We start from the raw sequence: 16806 nt of genomic DNA, 5'->3' as shown, positions 1-16806 counted from the left end.
CGGAAGACAGAACACAACGTGCGCCATGTGGAAAAGGGGCGGGGCTACGTGTGTGTGTGTGTGTGTGTGTGTGCGTGCGTGCGTGCGTGTGTGTGTATATATATATATATTTATAATTGAACTTAGGCCTACATTTAGGTTTGAACTCAAACTTGAATGAAAATTGAGATCAAAATATAAAAGTAAAAGCAAATTCAAATATTAATAAATATAATAATATATAGGCTAATACTATATAACACGGGTTAGTGTTCCTAACCCTGAATAGCTTTTGTGCAGAGCTTTCATTAACAACAGCAACAACAACACATAGAGGTGTACTTTGTCTTTGATTTATGAATAGGTGACCAAGTCAGCATCAACACATCCTTCCATTGCTTAACAAATAAATCTGCTTGAACATGCCTTAAGCAGGTCTGTATAGATTTCCCCGGAGACTCGAAGCTATTGATATTATTCTCAAGTCCCTTCAGGGAACAGAGACTCGTCACTGTACAGCAGTCAGCCTCTTTTGTGCTGGATTCTTTTTTTTTAGGTTTGTTTCAAGACATTTCCATTAGGCTTTTGAAAAGAACTGTTTTCCCCTCATTAATATAATTTATATATCTACTAATTTTAGACATTTGGCTTCAGAGTGTGTGGTTGATGGGTATTTAAAAGATAAGCTTAAATTATTAATGGGCGTTCATAATAATAAAGAGCTATTTTAAAAATGTCCATGTTCAGTTATTCCATGCTGTCTTTTTCACTCATCTAGGTTGCTGTCCCAAAATAACCCATCCTCATTTTGGGTCTTAGTCATATATGATATAGCATAGCTGAAAAGCTTTCAATTGGTCGCTGAAACATTCTTTCACATTGCAGTATCTGTTTAATTGAACAATACGTTGTTATTTTTTCCCAAATAGGAGGAAATAAATCTGGGTATTCATGCATCAAATTTGGTTGCTCTAGTTTGTTGTAGGCCTACGAGCGGATGACTGAGAATGTTTTCATTTCTCATATGCATGCATAAAATTACAAAAAGGACATTGTTCGCAAAAAAAAATGCATTAAGAAAGATTTACTTGCGTGCTTGTGATTTACCTCAGTGTGTAAGGTTAAAGGCCATCTTTATTATTGCAATTCTAAATGAATGAAGTGAATGATTAATTGATTGCCTGATAGAAACTTTTTTTCTGCAGATAATCACAAAATCATTATTATTATTGATTCTATGATCCATTATTATTGATAAGTTTTTGAATCCAGGTCTTACGTCATGTCATGTGCTTGAAAACAATCAGCTAACAGGGACTCCAACGATTTTTTTCAGTAACATTCATAGAACATTCGTTCAGGTGCGGTCTTTAATAATTCTCTCAAAATGTTAGCATAAACACATTACATCATCATGGAATGTTTTAGTTGGACATTCCTTTAACGTTTTTTTTAATGTTACTTGTCGCAGAACATTCACACATTCAAAAGTAACAGTTGCACTTTATTTTACAGTACGTGCACTTGCGTAGTTACCTAAGAAAGTGGTTAATAAGGTAACTATATGGGTTAAGGTAAGGTTTTTAGGGGAACAGGACTGTAAAATAAAGTGCTACCAAAAGTACCTTTCCCATAATATTTCCAAAATGATATAATGAAATGTTCCCTTAACGTTCACATAACAAATTTTAAATTTTAAAACATAAAAAATTGACGTTTTGAATGTTGAGAGAACATTTAGAAATACTGTTTTCATAAAACATTTGCTAAATGTTCTGAGAATATTTTTTTTCTAAGATACATAAATGATATAAAAAAATCTGTCAAATACAAGATTGCAGCTTAAATTCAAAAGGTCTTTGCATGTTTGATTACATTATAGACATATCAAAGCTCTAGCTGAGGTGGAACACAATACAGAAATATCTTCAACATAATTTTCATATATCATCAGACTTGATTATTATGCATGATGCGATAGTACGTATGAATGCAAGTATTAACAAATGAAAAGGTTATGTGTTTTCTGTCTTGACATCATACATCTATTAAAAAAATGACCAAGATACTAACAAATGGCATTTGCCATTAAGCAGTAATTGCATTGAAATTCCTCACGGACCAACTTCATATTTGTCAAGGGTCAAATTGCTGCTAGAGTGGATTGTGATCTTAGCAATGCTCTCATTTCGAATTCACGCCTACTTTGAGGTTAAACTGGCAAACTTTATTCTGTCTGACAATGTATTTGTAGAATGTAACATTTTGTTTTAACAAAAGCAACTATACCAGACTGATCTGCTGTAGAGAGATCTACACTACACCCTACTGGTGACTTCTGTGTACAACAAGATCTGGCAGGCTTGGTTTGAAAATACTATGAAAGTCAATGGGGCCAATAAACTGTTTGGTGACTGACATTCTTCAAAATATCTTATTTTGTGTTCAGCAGAAGACAGAAATTCATATAGGTTTGGAATATCTTGAAGGTGAATAAATGATGACAGAGTGAACTATCCCTTTAACAGGGTTGTCTAATATTTTTGGCCTATATTTAAAATAAGATGAAAATGTCTTTGTTATCATTGTACTTCAACAAAGATGCATAAGACTAAATCTTGATGGCCAAATAATTCTAGAGAATTTGTTGATGTATATTGTTGATACTGAAGTGTTTTTATGTAAAAAGTTATGACGTAAAATAAGGAATGAATAGGCCTACTTAAGATTCTGCACTATTTCCAAGTCACTATTCTGAGACATTGATCACTTGACTTTTCCCCATCAAAGTACAAGCTCTTCAATTTTTTTGGCCTTTAAATCCTACATATTTATTTTGTGACTTTGATTTTCACTGATTTTAATTTTAATTATTAATTAAACACTTATTGTTTTCCTCATTTTATTAAATGGCTTTTTATATTGTTTTATATACTCATTCTGACGTGAATCACTTGCTGCATTTTTTGTGTGGAAAGTGCTAGCTACTAAACAAATAAAAAGTAGGCCCTACTAATAAATATTCAATACTTATAAATACTATTAACGAAAGCAGAAATAAGAGATTGTCTCTCAAAGGCCTTGTACTTGTTTCAGAATACATGCGCATTGGAGGAAGAAGGAATCATACGAATTATTAGACCGTCTGAGTGGAGTAAACATTTTCTACTTCTGTTATTATTAATCTCACAAGTGAACCAAAACGTTCTGACGATTCCATTTCGAATTCAGCAAGCTGTCGAGCGCCTCCTGGCAACGGTTGCTATGGTGACTAACTACGTCACGCACGATTTCGGTTGCCATGGTCCTTGTGACGTGAGGGACCGTGTAAAACAGTGTAGGAAACCCCGGATAGCGGTTACCATGGATACTGGCGGGGGGAGGGGTGGAGTTTAGAGGAAGCGGAAGTGTCAGCGCAGGCGGAAGTGGTACTGCCCTGAATACCCCGAGCAGCGAAACGGAGGACAGCTTGATACTCCCATCGTTAACAGACACAAATCAGGACTCGAAATATATTTAACTGTGAGTTACATTGCCCATTAAGGCCGCTCGTGTGATATTATGAATATTAGAGATGCATTTTGTTGTATTGTTGCTCATGTAAGCCCCCCTCATCATTGTCAATGGCGGAAGGTGTCTATTGTGGTTTGGGGCTGGGTACAAGGACTTAGGCCGAGGCGGGCGATGAATAACGATTACTGCCGATTTATTACCGATTGCGTCCGATTTATATTAGAAGCGCGCGGTTCCCGTACTTTCATTATATAATATCTTAATCAAAGTACCATAGCGCGAAACACTCCTCATCTGCACGGGAGGAATGACCAGCGGCTCCCGCGTCTATTCAGCGTCTGGCCGTCGTGAAAAGCTAACCGGCTAACCAGTCAATGGTAATATACACTAGAGGAATAAACCGCTTGCCTGTGAATTACCGTTAACAACGGTCAAATTTAATTTGCCGCGAATAATCGGAGCGTTCGATTAAATTCCACAAGGGAATGGGAGAAGAGAGGGCGTTGCATTGATGGCTAAAGCTGTTAGCTCGAGCGGAGAGCCTTGAATATGCTGCAGTGCAGTATTAGCAAGGTTAGGCGCTTAATATGGCTCAGATTCGTAGTTTTGCTATTTTAAAACGCATTCAACTTAATTTAGTGATACAATAGTGGATTGGAATCATATAAAATCGCGAAACAATCGCCTCAAAGGATGGCGGACGCGTCGTCAGGACGCGTCGTGAGGGCCTATGTAAATAAATTTAGTTCGACACTAGCTGATGTCATCTACTACCTGAGCAAACTACGCATTTTAACTAGTACTCCGGCCCCCTTCGGTCATATTAAATAACCGAAGAGCAAGCTCACGCAGGTGGGTTGGTCTCCAGGAACTGGACGGGCTGTGTTTACTCGCCTGACACCGTTACCTGCGGTTCGGGTTCAGGACTCAGGCGGAGTCATCAACGCCCAGGGCGTTGGCACTTACACACGTATTGATAGCTGACAGAGTTGGAATTCCCACTGTGGCCTGCTAAAATCACGATTCCTATTCGTATTCTATGACCTTGCTCAAAGGTAGAGGGATTAATGTCATATTAAGCAGCAGGCAGAGACACCTGAGGTTAGAATAGGCGATCTAGGGGGTTTGATTTATACTTTGACCAGTTATAATATGCAGAGGTGGATAGACCACTGAATTTTTTAGAAATACTGGTTTTTGACCTACTTTTTAAAAATTGGATTATATTGGTCTTCGTTCGGTATGAGCTAAATATGACCTGAATAATCGTCATTTGGTGCAAAGAACAAATGGAAAACACTCAATGCAAAGACAAGGTAAAACGTGTTATGGAGGTCAACATGTAATTGGACAAGAAATTAGTCTTTTAAGTACTACTAATACCATTATTTATGGTTTAGCCTGGTTTATGATGCATACAATTATTTTTTAAAGATGATCATGCATTATATGGCACAATAAAACCCCCAAACTGCATGTATTTAAAGTGTTTGTTCAGTTTCTTAGAAATTGTTTCCCTTCTTTTTTAAAGATATGTAATGATGAGCTTCCTTATGGTGGAATGTTTTAATATTTGACACATTAAAAAAAGATGCATCATAACAAAGTTCAAGTTTGGTGAATTTGAGTCATAGCGAAAAGACATTTGATCAGTTATGTTTGTTTTATGTTTCAACTTTTATTTTGGTATGCTCTTTGAATTCAATTTAATGCTGCATTGTTTTGGTGTCTGAAGTAATTTTGCTTGTTTAAAGTAGTGTGAAGGATGTTAAAGTTTAAAGTAATTGAAGGATGCTAAACTGCATATTTTAAAGTCAGCTAATCAATCTTTAGGAAGCTCTGTATTACTAGCCTTGTTCAGATGATGTTGTTGTATTGTCATACTTTCAATAAGTGTTTTAACCTTAAATGGTATTTTATTGATATTGTTTACGATGATTCAGTTATGAATGCATTTAGATAAAAAGACAGTCGGTGAATGACGTACCAATGAAATATGCTGCATCATAACTGTGCCTTTTCATTTGTACTCTTACAAATCATTTATGGGTAGCCTTAAGTATGACTTAAATATTCGTAAGACCCAAATGTAAATATAGTATCTGGTGCAGGTCAAAATAGGTACCAACTTGAAGGTTGACCTCTTTACAACAAAAGGAGGTCAGCCAACCTCTTAAGTGATACCAAACTTGACTTATTCTTATTTTATGCATACAGGCACCAGGGGCCGGATGATGCGCTAAACTAATCAAACCTTTAACTCACCAACAACGTGCATTTTTATCACTAATTGTAAAAAAATTTCCCCCTACTTTTGTAGTTGCATCATGGACAAGAGCGACCTAGTGCAGAAGGCTAAACTCGCTGAGCAAGCCGAGCGCTATGATGACATGGCTGCTTCCATGAAGGCCGTCACGGAGGGCGGCGTTGAGCTTTCCAACGAAGAGCGCAACCTGCTCTCCGTGGCCTACAAGAACGTGGTGGGCGCCCGCCGCTCGTCCTGGCGTGTGATCTCCAGCATTGAGCAGAAAACGGAGGGCAATGAGAAGAAACAGCAGATGGCGCGTGAATACCGTGAGAAGATCGAGACTGAGCTTCAGGACATCTGTAACGACGTGCTGGTGAGAGAGAGACATGTGAATCTGAGAGTTACAAGGAAGAAAACATTTGACAGTTGAATAGACAGTTCTAGAAGTCGCGTATATATTGAATTTGTTATAATTACAGCTGAATAAAAAAATGTTTCACTAGTATATATGTCTGTTTTGTAATATTAGTTGTGGTGTTTCAAAACTTAGCGAGCTTCAGCATTTTAAGACATTATAGCAATGAAGTGCCGGATGCTTTCAAAGAATGGCTCTTTTTAGCCGTAATTTGTGTGCAATGTATATTTAGCTTTTTAGAATACTGTCTCATCTTTCTTACTGCCTTTGTTGTGTCAGAATTGTTGTCAAGTCATTGTTTCCTTTGCAAAGCTTTAAATGAATGCAGTATTTAAAATGTTTCAAATCAACAACTTGATGTTTGTTTTCAGTTAGAACGCTGCCTACGTAGGGGATGTCACTACATTTATGATCAGAGCAAAAGGAATCAATTATATTTGTAAAATGAAACATCAATTTGGATGGATCCAAAAATGTACACTTGACTTTACCTTTAAGAATGTTGGTTTTCCTCTTTCTGATGGCTAATGATTTTCTTTTTGTTAATGTTCATAGCTTGATGTCGGCCTTTCCTCTGTTCTCTTAGGGTCTCCTGGAGAAGTACCTCATTCCCAACGCTAGCCAGGCAGAGAGCAAAGTCTTCTACCTGAAAATGAAAGGAGACTACTACAGATACCTGTCCGAGGTGGCAGCCGGAGAATCAAAGAAAAGTGAGCTCATTTTAGTTACAAAGCAAAAAGGATGTTGCGTAAAATTGTGATTCATCTGTCATTGGGGGTGAAGATAGTTTAACATATTAAGATGGTAACTGATAATGCTGCGGTATAAAGTCAAGTCCTAAGAATGAATAATTAGATGCTAGCTAAAGAAACGGCATTAAAACACTCAGGCTGTGATGCTAGCGGTCATGAATTTGATTTGATGTTTTCTATCAAATTACAGCCACAGTGGACAACTCTCAGAAGGCCTACCAAGATGCATTTGAGATCAGCAAGAAGGAAATGCAGCCAACACACCCCATCAGGCTGGGACTAGCGCTGAACTTCTCCGTGTTTTACTATGAAATCCTCAACACCCCAGAGCAGGCCTGCAGTTTGGCAAAGACGGTTAGACAATTATCTTGTTTGACTTTGTTTTGAGTACATGCAATCTAATATTCCCTCTTTCATCTCATTATTTATCCAACATTCTGTGAGTTTCTTCAAAAAGTGTTTCGGAACGTGAAACTACATGAGTTTATGCTGAATACTCGAGTGTGCATTTCCAGTGTACACCAAGACAACAGACCCTGACCCTCATGTTTACCTTCACCTTAGGCTTTTGATGAGGCGATTGCTGAGCTGGACACCTTGAACGAGGACTCTTACAAAGACAGCACCCTGATCATGCAGTTACTAAGGGACAACCTCACTGTAAGTTTGGCCAGTTTTACAGGTATAGACAGGGCCCATAATTAACACTCGCTTCAAATTAACAATGCAAAATTAATATGGACTCTATAGATTACCGTAAAACTTCAAATAATAGCCCGGGCTTTTATTTTCCCAAATCGTCGAAATGCACCGGCTTGTATTTGAGACAGGCGTCTATATGAGACAGGCCTTTATAATTTAGTGTTGAGATGTTGTTCATTGAGATGTTGTTCCTAGAGTTTTTAATCTTTAAAAATCTCCAAAAGCTCCACGTGTAACTGCGGTCTTCCGACTTTTTACTATCGTGTCCATTGATTTTGTTTAATATGCGTGAGGGAGAGAGAGCAAGACCGTGCTCGTGTTGTTTGAAGACGTGAGAGTCAGCGCGGCCGGGGCGCTTTCTATGCTCGTTTGCGCCCTGTCAAGCGCAGCAGTCATTCTATTCTAAATCACTCACCGATGAAAAAAGGCTTTGGCGGGACAAAAATTTGCTTTGGCGGCCGCCAAAAAGCGGACGATCCGACGGGTCTTAGACGATTAAATACAACCCGAAACTAAAAAACAGACCCGGCCTCTATTTGAGAACGGCCTTTATTTACCAAACCTGTCGCCACACCAGGCGTGTAAAAGAGACGTGTCTATTTGGGACTCTGCTATTATTTCAAGTTTTGCGGTAATTATATTTTAAATCTTTAAACTTTAAGAATGATAGTCTGAGCTGTGGTAATGTAACATTTAAATGTCTTTTGTGACTCGCACAACTTCTAACGACAATTTTGTGTAGGATGTTTTATCTAGGATATAGGTTTTTTATCTGGAATATGATGTGGTGTGAAACATGCATAGAATTTTGTTAGCATTATAGGCAACCAAATATTTTAGGAACAAAATTTGCTTGTAATGCATGGAAAATAGGGGTCCAAAAGTCCACTAATATGAATAAATAAGAAATAGGGGTGTCACGATTCTCCAAATCCTCGATTCGATTACATTTTCGATTCTAAGGTCACGGTTCGATTCGATTCTCGATTACTTTTTTTTTTTTTTTTTTTTTTTTTTTTTTTTTAAGCACAGGTTGCTGTTGCTCCTAAAAAGCTGAAATCAGTTCATCGCAATCTCACACATCTCTGTTATTATCAATGAAGCTGACTGCACAATGAATATTTCATAATATATAGCCTACACTTTGTTTGTTATAATTAGAGGATTTGCCAGCTTGCAGAATTCAGCACTGAACAAAAAGTCAGTTTTGAGCGGTGAGGAGTCTAGCTAAATCGCCCAACGCTGCAAACATGTTATAAATAGAAACTCTGGCCTGTAAATAGTTTCTAGTTTCTTGTTGCTTTTCTACAACAGATCAATAAAAATGTATTAGTTTTATATGTTTTATTCATAGCTATTTCTAGTTTGCGGGAGTCCCGCAAATTGTTTTATTCTCCCGCACACACAGAGTGAGTGCTTTACCGCCCGCGCTCGCACTCGGCCATCAAATCTAGTCCCGCGCCGCACTCTATTGCGTTGGGAGTGCACGTCTGTAGATCAAGAGCCCGGCCAAGTTTGGGCTCGGGGCCTCGGCATAGAATCTAAGTTAGACGACACAGCCTTTCAACACGTGTGTTTTTTTTCCGCGCCGTGATGAGTCGTTCATGAACGATCCGTTCATTGCCTCTGTCACGCGACAAATGAACAAAAGACTCGGAAGGTCGAGTAATTATTAATGTTCCCTGTAAATTATTTTTGACTGCATCATAATGATTTCTTAATTCAGAATATGATCAAGATTGCGTAGGTGGATGTGTTCGGGGAATTTGCCTGTTAAAAGTATAACATTTAAAGCCCCTGAAATGACTAGAAAAAAGATTTGTTAATTTTGATGAATGAGATTGAACAATAGAGTCAGTAAAACTTTCCATCACGGGCGCGACATGGGGGCGTGGCAGCATCGACGATTCCATTTTTTATTTCGATTTTTGAGATTGTGAATTAATTTCGATCGATTTCGATTTAAAATCAAAATCGTGACACCCTTAATAAGAAATATTAAAATGTTATGCCGTAGGGTCGGTGTGGTAAAGAAGTTAATTTTGAAACCTTTAACTTTTTCTTTCCCTCTGCAGCTGTGGACATCAGAAAACCAGGGTGATGAGGGGGATGCTGGCGAGGGCGAGAACTAAAGGCGTTGCACTTCACTGTTAAATCCACCTACACTCTTTATCTTACACATATACAGCCCATACTTCCCTGCTCCATCCAATCCACCTCACCTTTATCCACCTTTCTGTATGACGAGCAGCATGAATTGTACCTGACCTACAAGTTTGTACCCCTGAAGCCTCGAGCGGCAGGGTAACGTTTGGTTTTTTCCAAGGCTGACTTGTCTCAAACATGTCTGTTCGTGTATTTCCCAACAGATGAGGGAAAATGGTTGAATAGTGGAAACGGTTTCCATCTTTTCCTAAAATCCCTCCTAACATTTTTAAAAGGTATATGTTCTCTGGTCTAGCAGGTTATAATGCATTATAGTGTCCTCCACCCATTTCCCCTTCTGTCTTTTCTCTCCCAATAGTGTACTGGCGATTGCTGGTTTTATTCAAAAAGGTTATTAAACTGTCCATTAATTTAACAAACACTGTGATGTTTAGTTTTTCCTCCTGGATAACTTGTGCTTAATGGAAATCGAAACGGTTTCAGTACGAGTAGCAGTACAATTCTGTTGCGATCTCATACAGAAGGGATAAAAACAGGCTGTATTGTGACACTGATTAACATGCATTACTATTATTGCTGTCATGTGCATAATTTTTATTTTGCGTACATGGCTAAAGACGACAAAAGGGACCGGAGGTTTGCCATTCCATGTCTGTTCAGTTTTAAGTTAAAGACATTCCATCAGTATGTGACGTTTAACGATTACAGACCTTTAATGAACAAACTGGAGAGTTTCCTATAATGTGCTGTCGAGAAGGCAGTCAACATAAAGGTGCTGTTTGACATCAGTAAACAATTTTCCTGGTTTGTTCTGTATGTTGTTTTTCCTCCCTTTTGCATAAAATTAACCACCCCACCATTTAATAAAGATGTAAAATTGTAAACATTATAGAGGTAAATATAAATTTGTCTTAAAACTAAATGTTGTCAACTTGCATGCAAAAAAACAGTTTTTATTCAACCCTCTTTACAATGCTTGATTTGACGTTTCCCTCTTCAAATGATATCAGTGTAATTCAGGAGGAGTTTTGGGGCCTTAGACTGACTTAGAGCTTTACTACTCCTCTTTCCTTTTAAGAGACGAGTTTCTGTAAGACCTTAGCAGTTCAAACTGAGAAATTCTGGATTTAACTTGAATTTTGTGCAGGAAAGTGCCGCAGACCAGTGGAGGCTTTGAAGTCTTGGCCCAAAGTCAGTGAAACACAAGATGAGATCAGATTTGGCAAATAGTTAAAGGACCCTGATCATTACTAGGGAGGTAGCCACTCATTCAGTGTCACAATACACAGTGTCACATCACCATAACATTCCACGTAGGTGTAGAACTCATCTGTCTCGAGCTGAAGATTATGTTCATGCACTGAAGACAAAATCTCTTTTTCTCTCCCCTTAGCTGAACAAATGGCAGTTATTCTACGCTTGATTACAAAAAAAAAAAATACAGTAGTGAATGTGGAGCCGAGCCTGTCTGTATATCTGGTATCTCCAATTGCTTTGTTTTTACTGACCAGTATTCTGCCTAAAGTTAGCTTCTGTGACGGTTTCATTGCTTAGCGCGCACGTGGTTGTGAAAATTTAGACTAGCTTAAGGGAAAAAAATTACAAAATGAAAAAAAATACAACCTGGTTATTGACGTAATACTAGATTTGTGTATGTCTTTTAAAACAGTTCTAGTTTCACCTTACATGTTATAATCAGGAAAGTGTAAAAGACAATTTAAAGTGAAATAAAAGTTTTATCAGTTCCAAATTGCGCTGTAATTTTTTCCCGCAGTGGTGGTGTACATTAATTTAAAAATACAATCAGCATATTTTCAAGGGCATGTCACTGTTCTATAAAGATGTAAAAGGCATTTTATTTTCAAAAATATTTAAATAAGCATTTAAAATTTAAGCAAGCTGATCTCAATCATCTGGCAAGCTGTTGATTACAACAGAGAAGGATTGACTTGTTCTTCAGTTTGTAATCACAAAAACAAATACCATTTAGTGACACTTGCAGTTGAGGTCTATGAGACGAGTGATTAAATGACTTGTTTGCAAAGTTATCTTGTATTTAAGGCACATTTACAGTAAACTAGGAAAAATGATTTTGTCTGGTAATCGACAGCTTGTATTTGAATTGCTTTTAATTAGTTATACTACTGAGCATAGCATTTACTGTTTTGTCTTTTTATTATTGCTTATTTCTAGAAAAAAGTAATCACTGACCCTAGCATTACATCTGACAATTTACTGGATGAGAAAATGCCATATTACTGAACATTGTCCTTTATTATCAGATGCATTACTTTCTTTAAATTAAAGACCCGTTTACATTGTTTTTATGCAAAATGGCATACGAAACATCAATAAATACAGGTGTCAAGTCTTTACAAATGTATATAAACATTAAGTGGTTTTGACAGTAAATAACCCTCAACAATACAACATAACGGAGTACTTTCTCTGAAAAAGACTAAAGGTAAGCAAGAAACAGCACATTTAGTAGAAAATGCAGCCCTAATACAGTGTAATAAGTGGACATTGTTTAAAAGTAATTTTGTTTGAAAAATTGCCATTCAGTTCAATGTGCAATGCAAAAGACATTAAAATCACATGCCAAATCAACATCAGATTTGATTAAATGGACTAATTTAACAACCACAACAAGTCTGATCAAAAAACACAGATTGGAGTTTCAAAAGAAAACCTGATTGCCATATTAATGACAGTCAAATGTGCCTATATGAACAAGAACACAAACTATTTTCTATTTTTTAAGTAACATTATGACGTGCATATCTGAAGAAAGAGCAGAAATCTGTAGCAAACATTGCAGCTTTGAGCAGCAAATCAACTTGAGGCACTTGGGGAAAGTTTCCTCATGTCCACTTTACAATCACAGTTATTTCATATTCTGTGCTTCCTTCAGGAGTTTCTGTGCTGCTATGTTGTTTGGATCGATTTTGAGCAAACTTTTGAGATCTTCAATACAAGACTTCTTGTTCTAGGAGAAAAAAAATGCATGCATTACAATTTATTAAAACAATCCACCAATCGAAGATCATAGTAATTTTTCAAGACAATATACTTTCTTTTTTAACTTACTTGAAGTTCCTTGTATGCATGGGCACGTCGGTAAAATGCCTTAATGTTGGCAGAATCCATTAGAAGAGCCTCATCACAGTCACTTACAGCTTCTTTGTACATCTTTAATGACAGGTAGCAAAGAGCCCTACAAGCAATATTCATTTAAACACATTATCAAACCAAGTCCTCGACTTTTCCAGGCCTAGAACCCTGAAGTTTTGCAGCATAATTACTTGGGCCTTTTTTGTTGCATTTCATACCTGTTTGTGTAGGTTGTGACTTCTGTGGGGTCATAACCGAGCGACTCTGTGTACTTCTCCAAAGCCGTCTTGTACTCGCCCTTCCGCACACATCCATTGCCTGCTTCCTTTAGAGCTTTGGCCTTTTTAACAGCTGCAGGTCCTGGTGCTTAAAATCAAACAATTGAAAATGAAATGCTGAAGCAAAGTATGATAGGTCCGATCAGTACAGCACAGGTAAATACCTTTTTCCGTGTTGTCAACCATTCTGCCCTGTTGTGCTTGCACATAGCTTTCTTTCACAGACATTGGAACGTTGGGAATCGGTGGCAGTTTCTCTCGCCAAGATGGTCCGTCTATACTCGTCAAAACATTGGTCATTCTGAAGGGAAGGAGCAATGTGTTAAATGGTATATTTTTGCATTATTATTCTCATAAATCATCGCTTACTCACCCTCATGTTGTTCCAAACCTGTATGAGTTTCTTCTGTTGAACGCATAAGATATTGTAAAGAATGTTGGTAATCAAACAGTTGACGATAGCCATTGACTTCCATAGTATTTTTTTCTACTATGGAAGTAAATGGCTATCGTCAGCTGTTTGATTACCAACATTCTTTAAAATATCTTCTTTTGTGTTCAACAGAACAAAGAAACGCATACAGGTTTGTAACTACATGCGGAATTACCTGTTGACGCCATCGTGAGCAACTGATATGTTACAGTCTATCTGTAAAACAGTTTTGTAGTCCACATAAGCATGTCTGTATCTCTCCAAGGCCTCATAAGCTGCGGCCCGGCGAAGCAGAGCTTTACATCCAAAAGGAACCAATTGAAGGGACCTGAAAGGTAAATATAAAGATTATTAACACTGAACATCATCACTTTAACCATTTTGGTCTTCTTCTCCTTACTCTGTGCAGTCTTCAATGCATTTATTGCAGTTTCCATCTTTCAGGTAACTGGCGGCCCTGTTGGAGTACAAAATAGCCAGATCTTCCTTTTCCTTCGGACCTGTGAACAGAACGGTTACTTTATTTACCTAAGTACCAAATACTCTTTTATATCGACAACAGTCTGCGCAATCTTTTTAAAAAATAGTTGCTCTGCAACTTTCATACCTTCTTGCTTGCCCTGGTAACTCTATTTTTACTAATTTAAAAACATTGATGAATCTCTATTGTATTCTTAGAAGCACATTAACATGATACTACCATGTCAGATAGTACAGGGGGTTTAATTTTTTAGATGCCGCAGACCCCAGATATTATCATCCTCAAATTTGAAAGTTTGCAATATTTTTTTCAGAATCTTACAAATAAGGAATTATTTACGTACACACAATGTTTCGTTAGACAGGTTCCCACCCTCAATCATTGATTATTGTTTCACACAGTTTAGGGGAAACACAACTCAGTTATCTTTAATTAATGGAAGTTTACAAGCAGCTACTTCCCCCTCTCCAGATTTGATCAGAGAGGAATGTGAGAGATGTGAATTGAAATCCCTGAGGAGATATGGCGTAGTGGTTTGGAGGCTATTGATAAACAATCTGTCAGTCAGATTATACTAGAATTTTCCCCAATGTCACACCTCTTTGTGATAAATGTAAATCAGAAGACTCGTGGTTTTATTTCCTGCCCTAAAATACAGGGATTCTGGTATGAGGTTTTTACGGTGCTTTCAGATTTCCTTAATGTGAAATATGGAACCAGACCCAGTGCTCATTACACTAGGACATTATGATTCTACATATCCTTTGAGCAAGGTTTAACACAAAATGACTCACCAAGGAGCTGTTATTGCTGTTCTGGGAAAGACTGACTCTGTTAAACTATGGCTTGAGGAACTGATGTCTGCCATACATCTAGAATGAACTAGATACCTTCTGAAAAACAGCATTGGGCAATTCGACAAGATATGCGACCCTTTTGTCTGGTACCATCGTAGGAATTCTATTCCATAATGCATTGTATAATTACTGAAGTGTTGTATTAATGTGATCGTATCATGTATTAACAGGCTGGTTAAACTTGTTTAATTAAAACTGGTTTGTTTATTAATTTTATGCATACAAGAATATCTGGATTCTGTAATTATTTCAATTTCATCCAATGATTCAATAAAAAATATTTGACAAAAAAAAAGGCAGTAATATATTTGTATTGTAATTTGTATATTGACCACATTTTGAAAATCTCAGTACTGAAATTCGTTGAACATGGTATTTACATGCTAACGCAAGGTACAAGAATACAATGGAACATTCTGTGCTAGTGCAAGAATACAATGGTGCTAACATGGTACATGTACAAAACTAGTTATATACGTCGTAATATTGTAACGCTGGTGGTGACCATGGTGAAATTTGACTTCTCTTACCAAACGTCTTCAGCTTTTGGATGGATTGGATGGATTGGCTGTAGACGGTCACAGCTTCTCCATACTGACCGGCTATGAAACACTTGTTACCGGCTAGTTTGAGTTCCATCCACGGCTCCGTGCGCTGCTTCTGCGGCATGATGATGACACTGTAACGATCAGTCAGTTGTTAGATCCTTAACTGATGTTAACTTAGTTTAGGAATGTACCATTATGGAAAAAAAAAAACAATATTTAGGGTCAGTAACTTAAATGTGTTAAAGTAATGTTATAAACGTACCAAAGTTACCGCGGTAGAATCACCGTCTGATGTTGGAAAAACCCGGAAAGTAAACGTTGGCGAAAGGGCTTTGCTGGTCGCTAAACTCCGCCTGTTTAAATTTAACGTTACAAGTTATTGTGTTTAACAACCAGCTAGTGATGAGACAACTAACGTTAGTCAGTCATTGTTCTAGAACTCACTAGAACATCCGCGTCTGCTGCTTCTTCTTCTTCTCCTATAGCCTACACGCGCGCGCGAGCCGGGATAAACACCACGTTTTACCGGCCGAGTCTCTAAAGAAATGGATGGTGTTGAATTTCAGTTTCAGTTTTCAGGGCTGACGCGGCTGTCGAGTTCAGAGAGTGCTGCTATTTGAAGATCTAGGGTGGTTGATTGTAACCCAATCCAGTGTTGCCAGATCCGACGAAAAAAGGACGCATCCTGGCCTGACAAAAACAACATGCGAAAATGTACTTTTAAGTATAAGGACTTGGCAACACACACCCAGTCCAAGCTTCCCAGCCGTTGGTTGCCAGATGTCCCTTAAACATTCATTATTTTAAAACGTATTTCTTCCTTTAAAATTTCCCTTTTTTCTTTTTAAAAGCCTACCGAAGTGCCTTGAAACGCGCTGCATTATTTAATGTGTTGTTCAAGTTATTTTCAATGAAACAGGAAAACAGGGCGGGACATATCGAGCAGCTCCTCCCCTTTTTGTAAAATAGCCAATAGCTTTAGTTTATATCACAGTTTATATTATAGTTTATTATTGATATACACTGGTGAGTATGGGGTCTATGCGGAACAAAAGTGGGTGTTTCTAAATTTGTGGGAGTTTTCAAACTGGTGGCTGTTTATAAATCATGCAATGAAAATGATGCCTCTCACCTGACCCCGCCCCTAAACCTACCCTCAGTGTGACATGGGCAAATCAGGTAACGCGGTTGAAAACGCCCCTCTGTCGCCCACTGATCTGGTAACTCCTATTACTGTCCTGCAGAGACCTATATATTTGCAACTATGTCTATATGTCCAGAGCCGTTGAGCTCGGTAAAGCTGCAGTTTCCTCGTATTCT

At 37.8% G+C, this 16806-nt stretch overlaps 2 protein-coding genes across 2 annotated transcripts; one reads left to right on the top strand and one right to left on the bottom strand.

Annotated features, from left to right (window-relative positions):
- The first annotated feature begins 3313 nt into the window (after window positions 1-3313).
- On the top strand, window positions 3314-11525 carry ywhaba (tyrosine 3-monooxygenase/tryptophan 5-monooxygenase activation protein, beta polypeptide a). The gene is made up of 6 exons (XM_077197853.1): window positions 3314-3501; window positions 5813-6113; window positions 6742-6865; window positions 7098-7261; window positions 7472-7567; window positions 9685-11525. The coding sequence occupies exons 2-6, from the start codon at window positions 5820-5822 to the stop codon at window positions 9739-9741; spliced, it is 735 nt and encodes a 244-aa protein (XP_077053968.1). The 5' UTR covers window positions 3314-3501; window positions 5813-5819; the 3' UTR covers window positions 9742-11525.
- Window positions 11526-12030: 505 nt separating this feature from the next.
- tomm34 (translocase of outer mitochondrial membrane 34) lies at window positions 12031-16152 on the bottom strand. Its single transcript, XM_077197852.1, has 9 exons — window positions 15931-16152; window positions 15749-15839; window positions 15469-15617; window positions 14001-14100; window positions 13776-13928; window positions 13332-13468; window positions 13108-13255; window positions 12866-12992; window positions 12031-12764 (listed from the first exon to the last, which is right to left on the bottom strand). The coding sequence occupies exons 3-9, from the start codon at window positions 15605-15607 to the stop codon at window positions 12663-12665; spliced, it is 906 nt and encodes a 301-aa protein (XP_077053967.1). The 5' UTR covers window positions 15608-15617; window positions 15749-15839; window positions 15931-16152; the 3' UTR covers window positions 12031-12662.
- Between the last annotated feature and the right edge of the window lie 654 nt (window positions 16153-16806).

This window comes from Siphateles boraxobius, unplaced genomic scaffold (assembly GCF_051911475.1).
Source record: "Siphateles boraxobius isolate OS27281-9 unplaced genomic scaffold, OSU_SipBor_1 41, whole genome shotgun sequence".
NCBI lineage: Eukaryota > Metazoa > Chordata > Actinopteri > Cypriniformes > Leuciscidae > Siphateles > Siphateles boraxobius.
The sequence above is the reverse complement of the archived record's forward strand: the minus strand, read 5'-3'. Positions and strand labels throughout refer to the sequence as shown.

What these genes read in the sequence shown, in the direction of transcription:
- ywhaba (XM_077197853.1), top strand. Translation starts at nt 5,820, where the DNA reads ATGGACAAGAGCGACCTAGTGCAGAAGGCTAAACTCGCTGAGCAAGCC. An exon ending in AGCCGGAGAATCAAAGAAAA is followed by an intron (nt 6,866 to 7,097) that starts GTGAGCTCATTT and finishes ATCAAATTACAG; the next exon opens with CCACAGTGGACAACTCTCAG. An exon ending in CCTGCAGTTTGGCAAAGACG is followed by an intron (nt 7,262 to 7,471) that starts GTTAGACAATTA and finishes CCTTCACCTTAG; the next exon opens with GCTTTTGATGAGGCGATTGC.
- tomm34 (XM_077197852.1), bottom strand. Translation starts at nt 15,607, where the DNA reads ATGCCGCAGAAGCAGCGCACGGAGCCGTGGATGGAACTCAAACTAGCC. An exon ending in GCTCACGATGGCGTCAACAG is followed by an intron (nt 13,469 to 13,775) that starts GTAATTCCGCAT and finishes CCTTCCCTTCAG; the next exon opens with AATGACCAATGTTTTGACGA. An exon ending in GTCACAACCTACACAAACAG is followed by an intron (nt 12,993 to 13,107) that starts GTATGAAATGCA and finishes TATTGCTTGTAG; the next exon opens with GGCTCTTTGCTACCTGTCAT.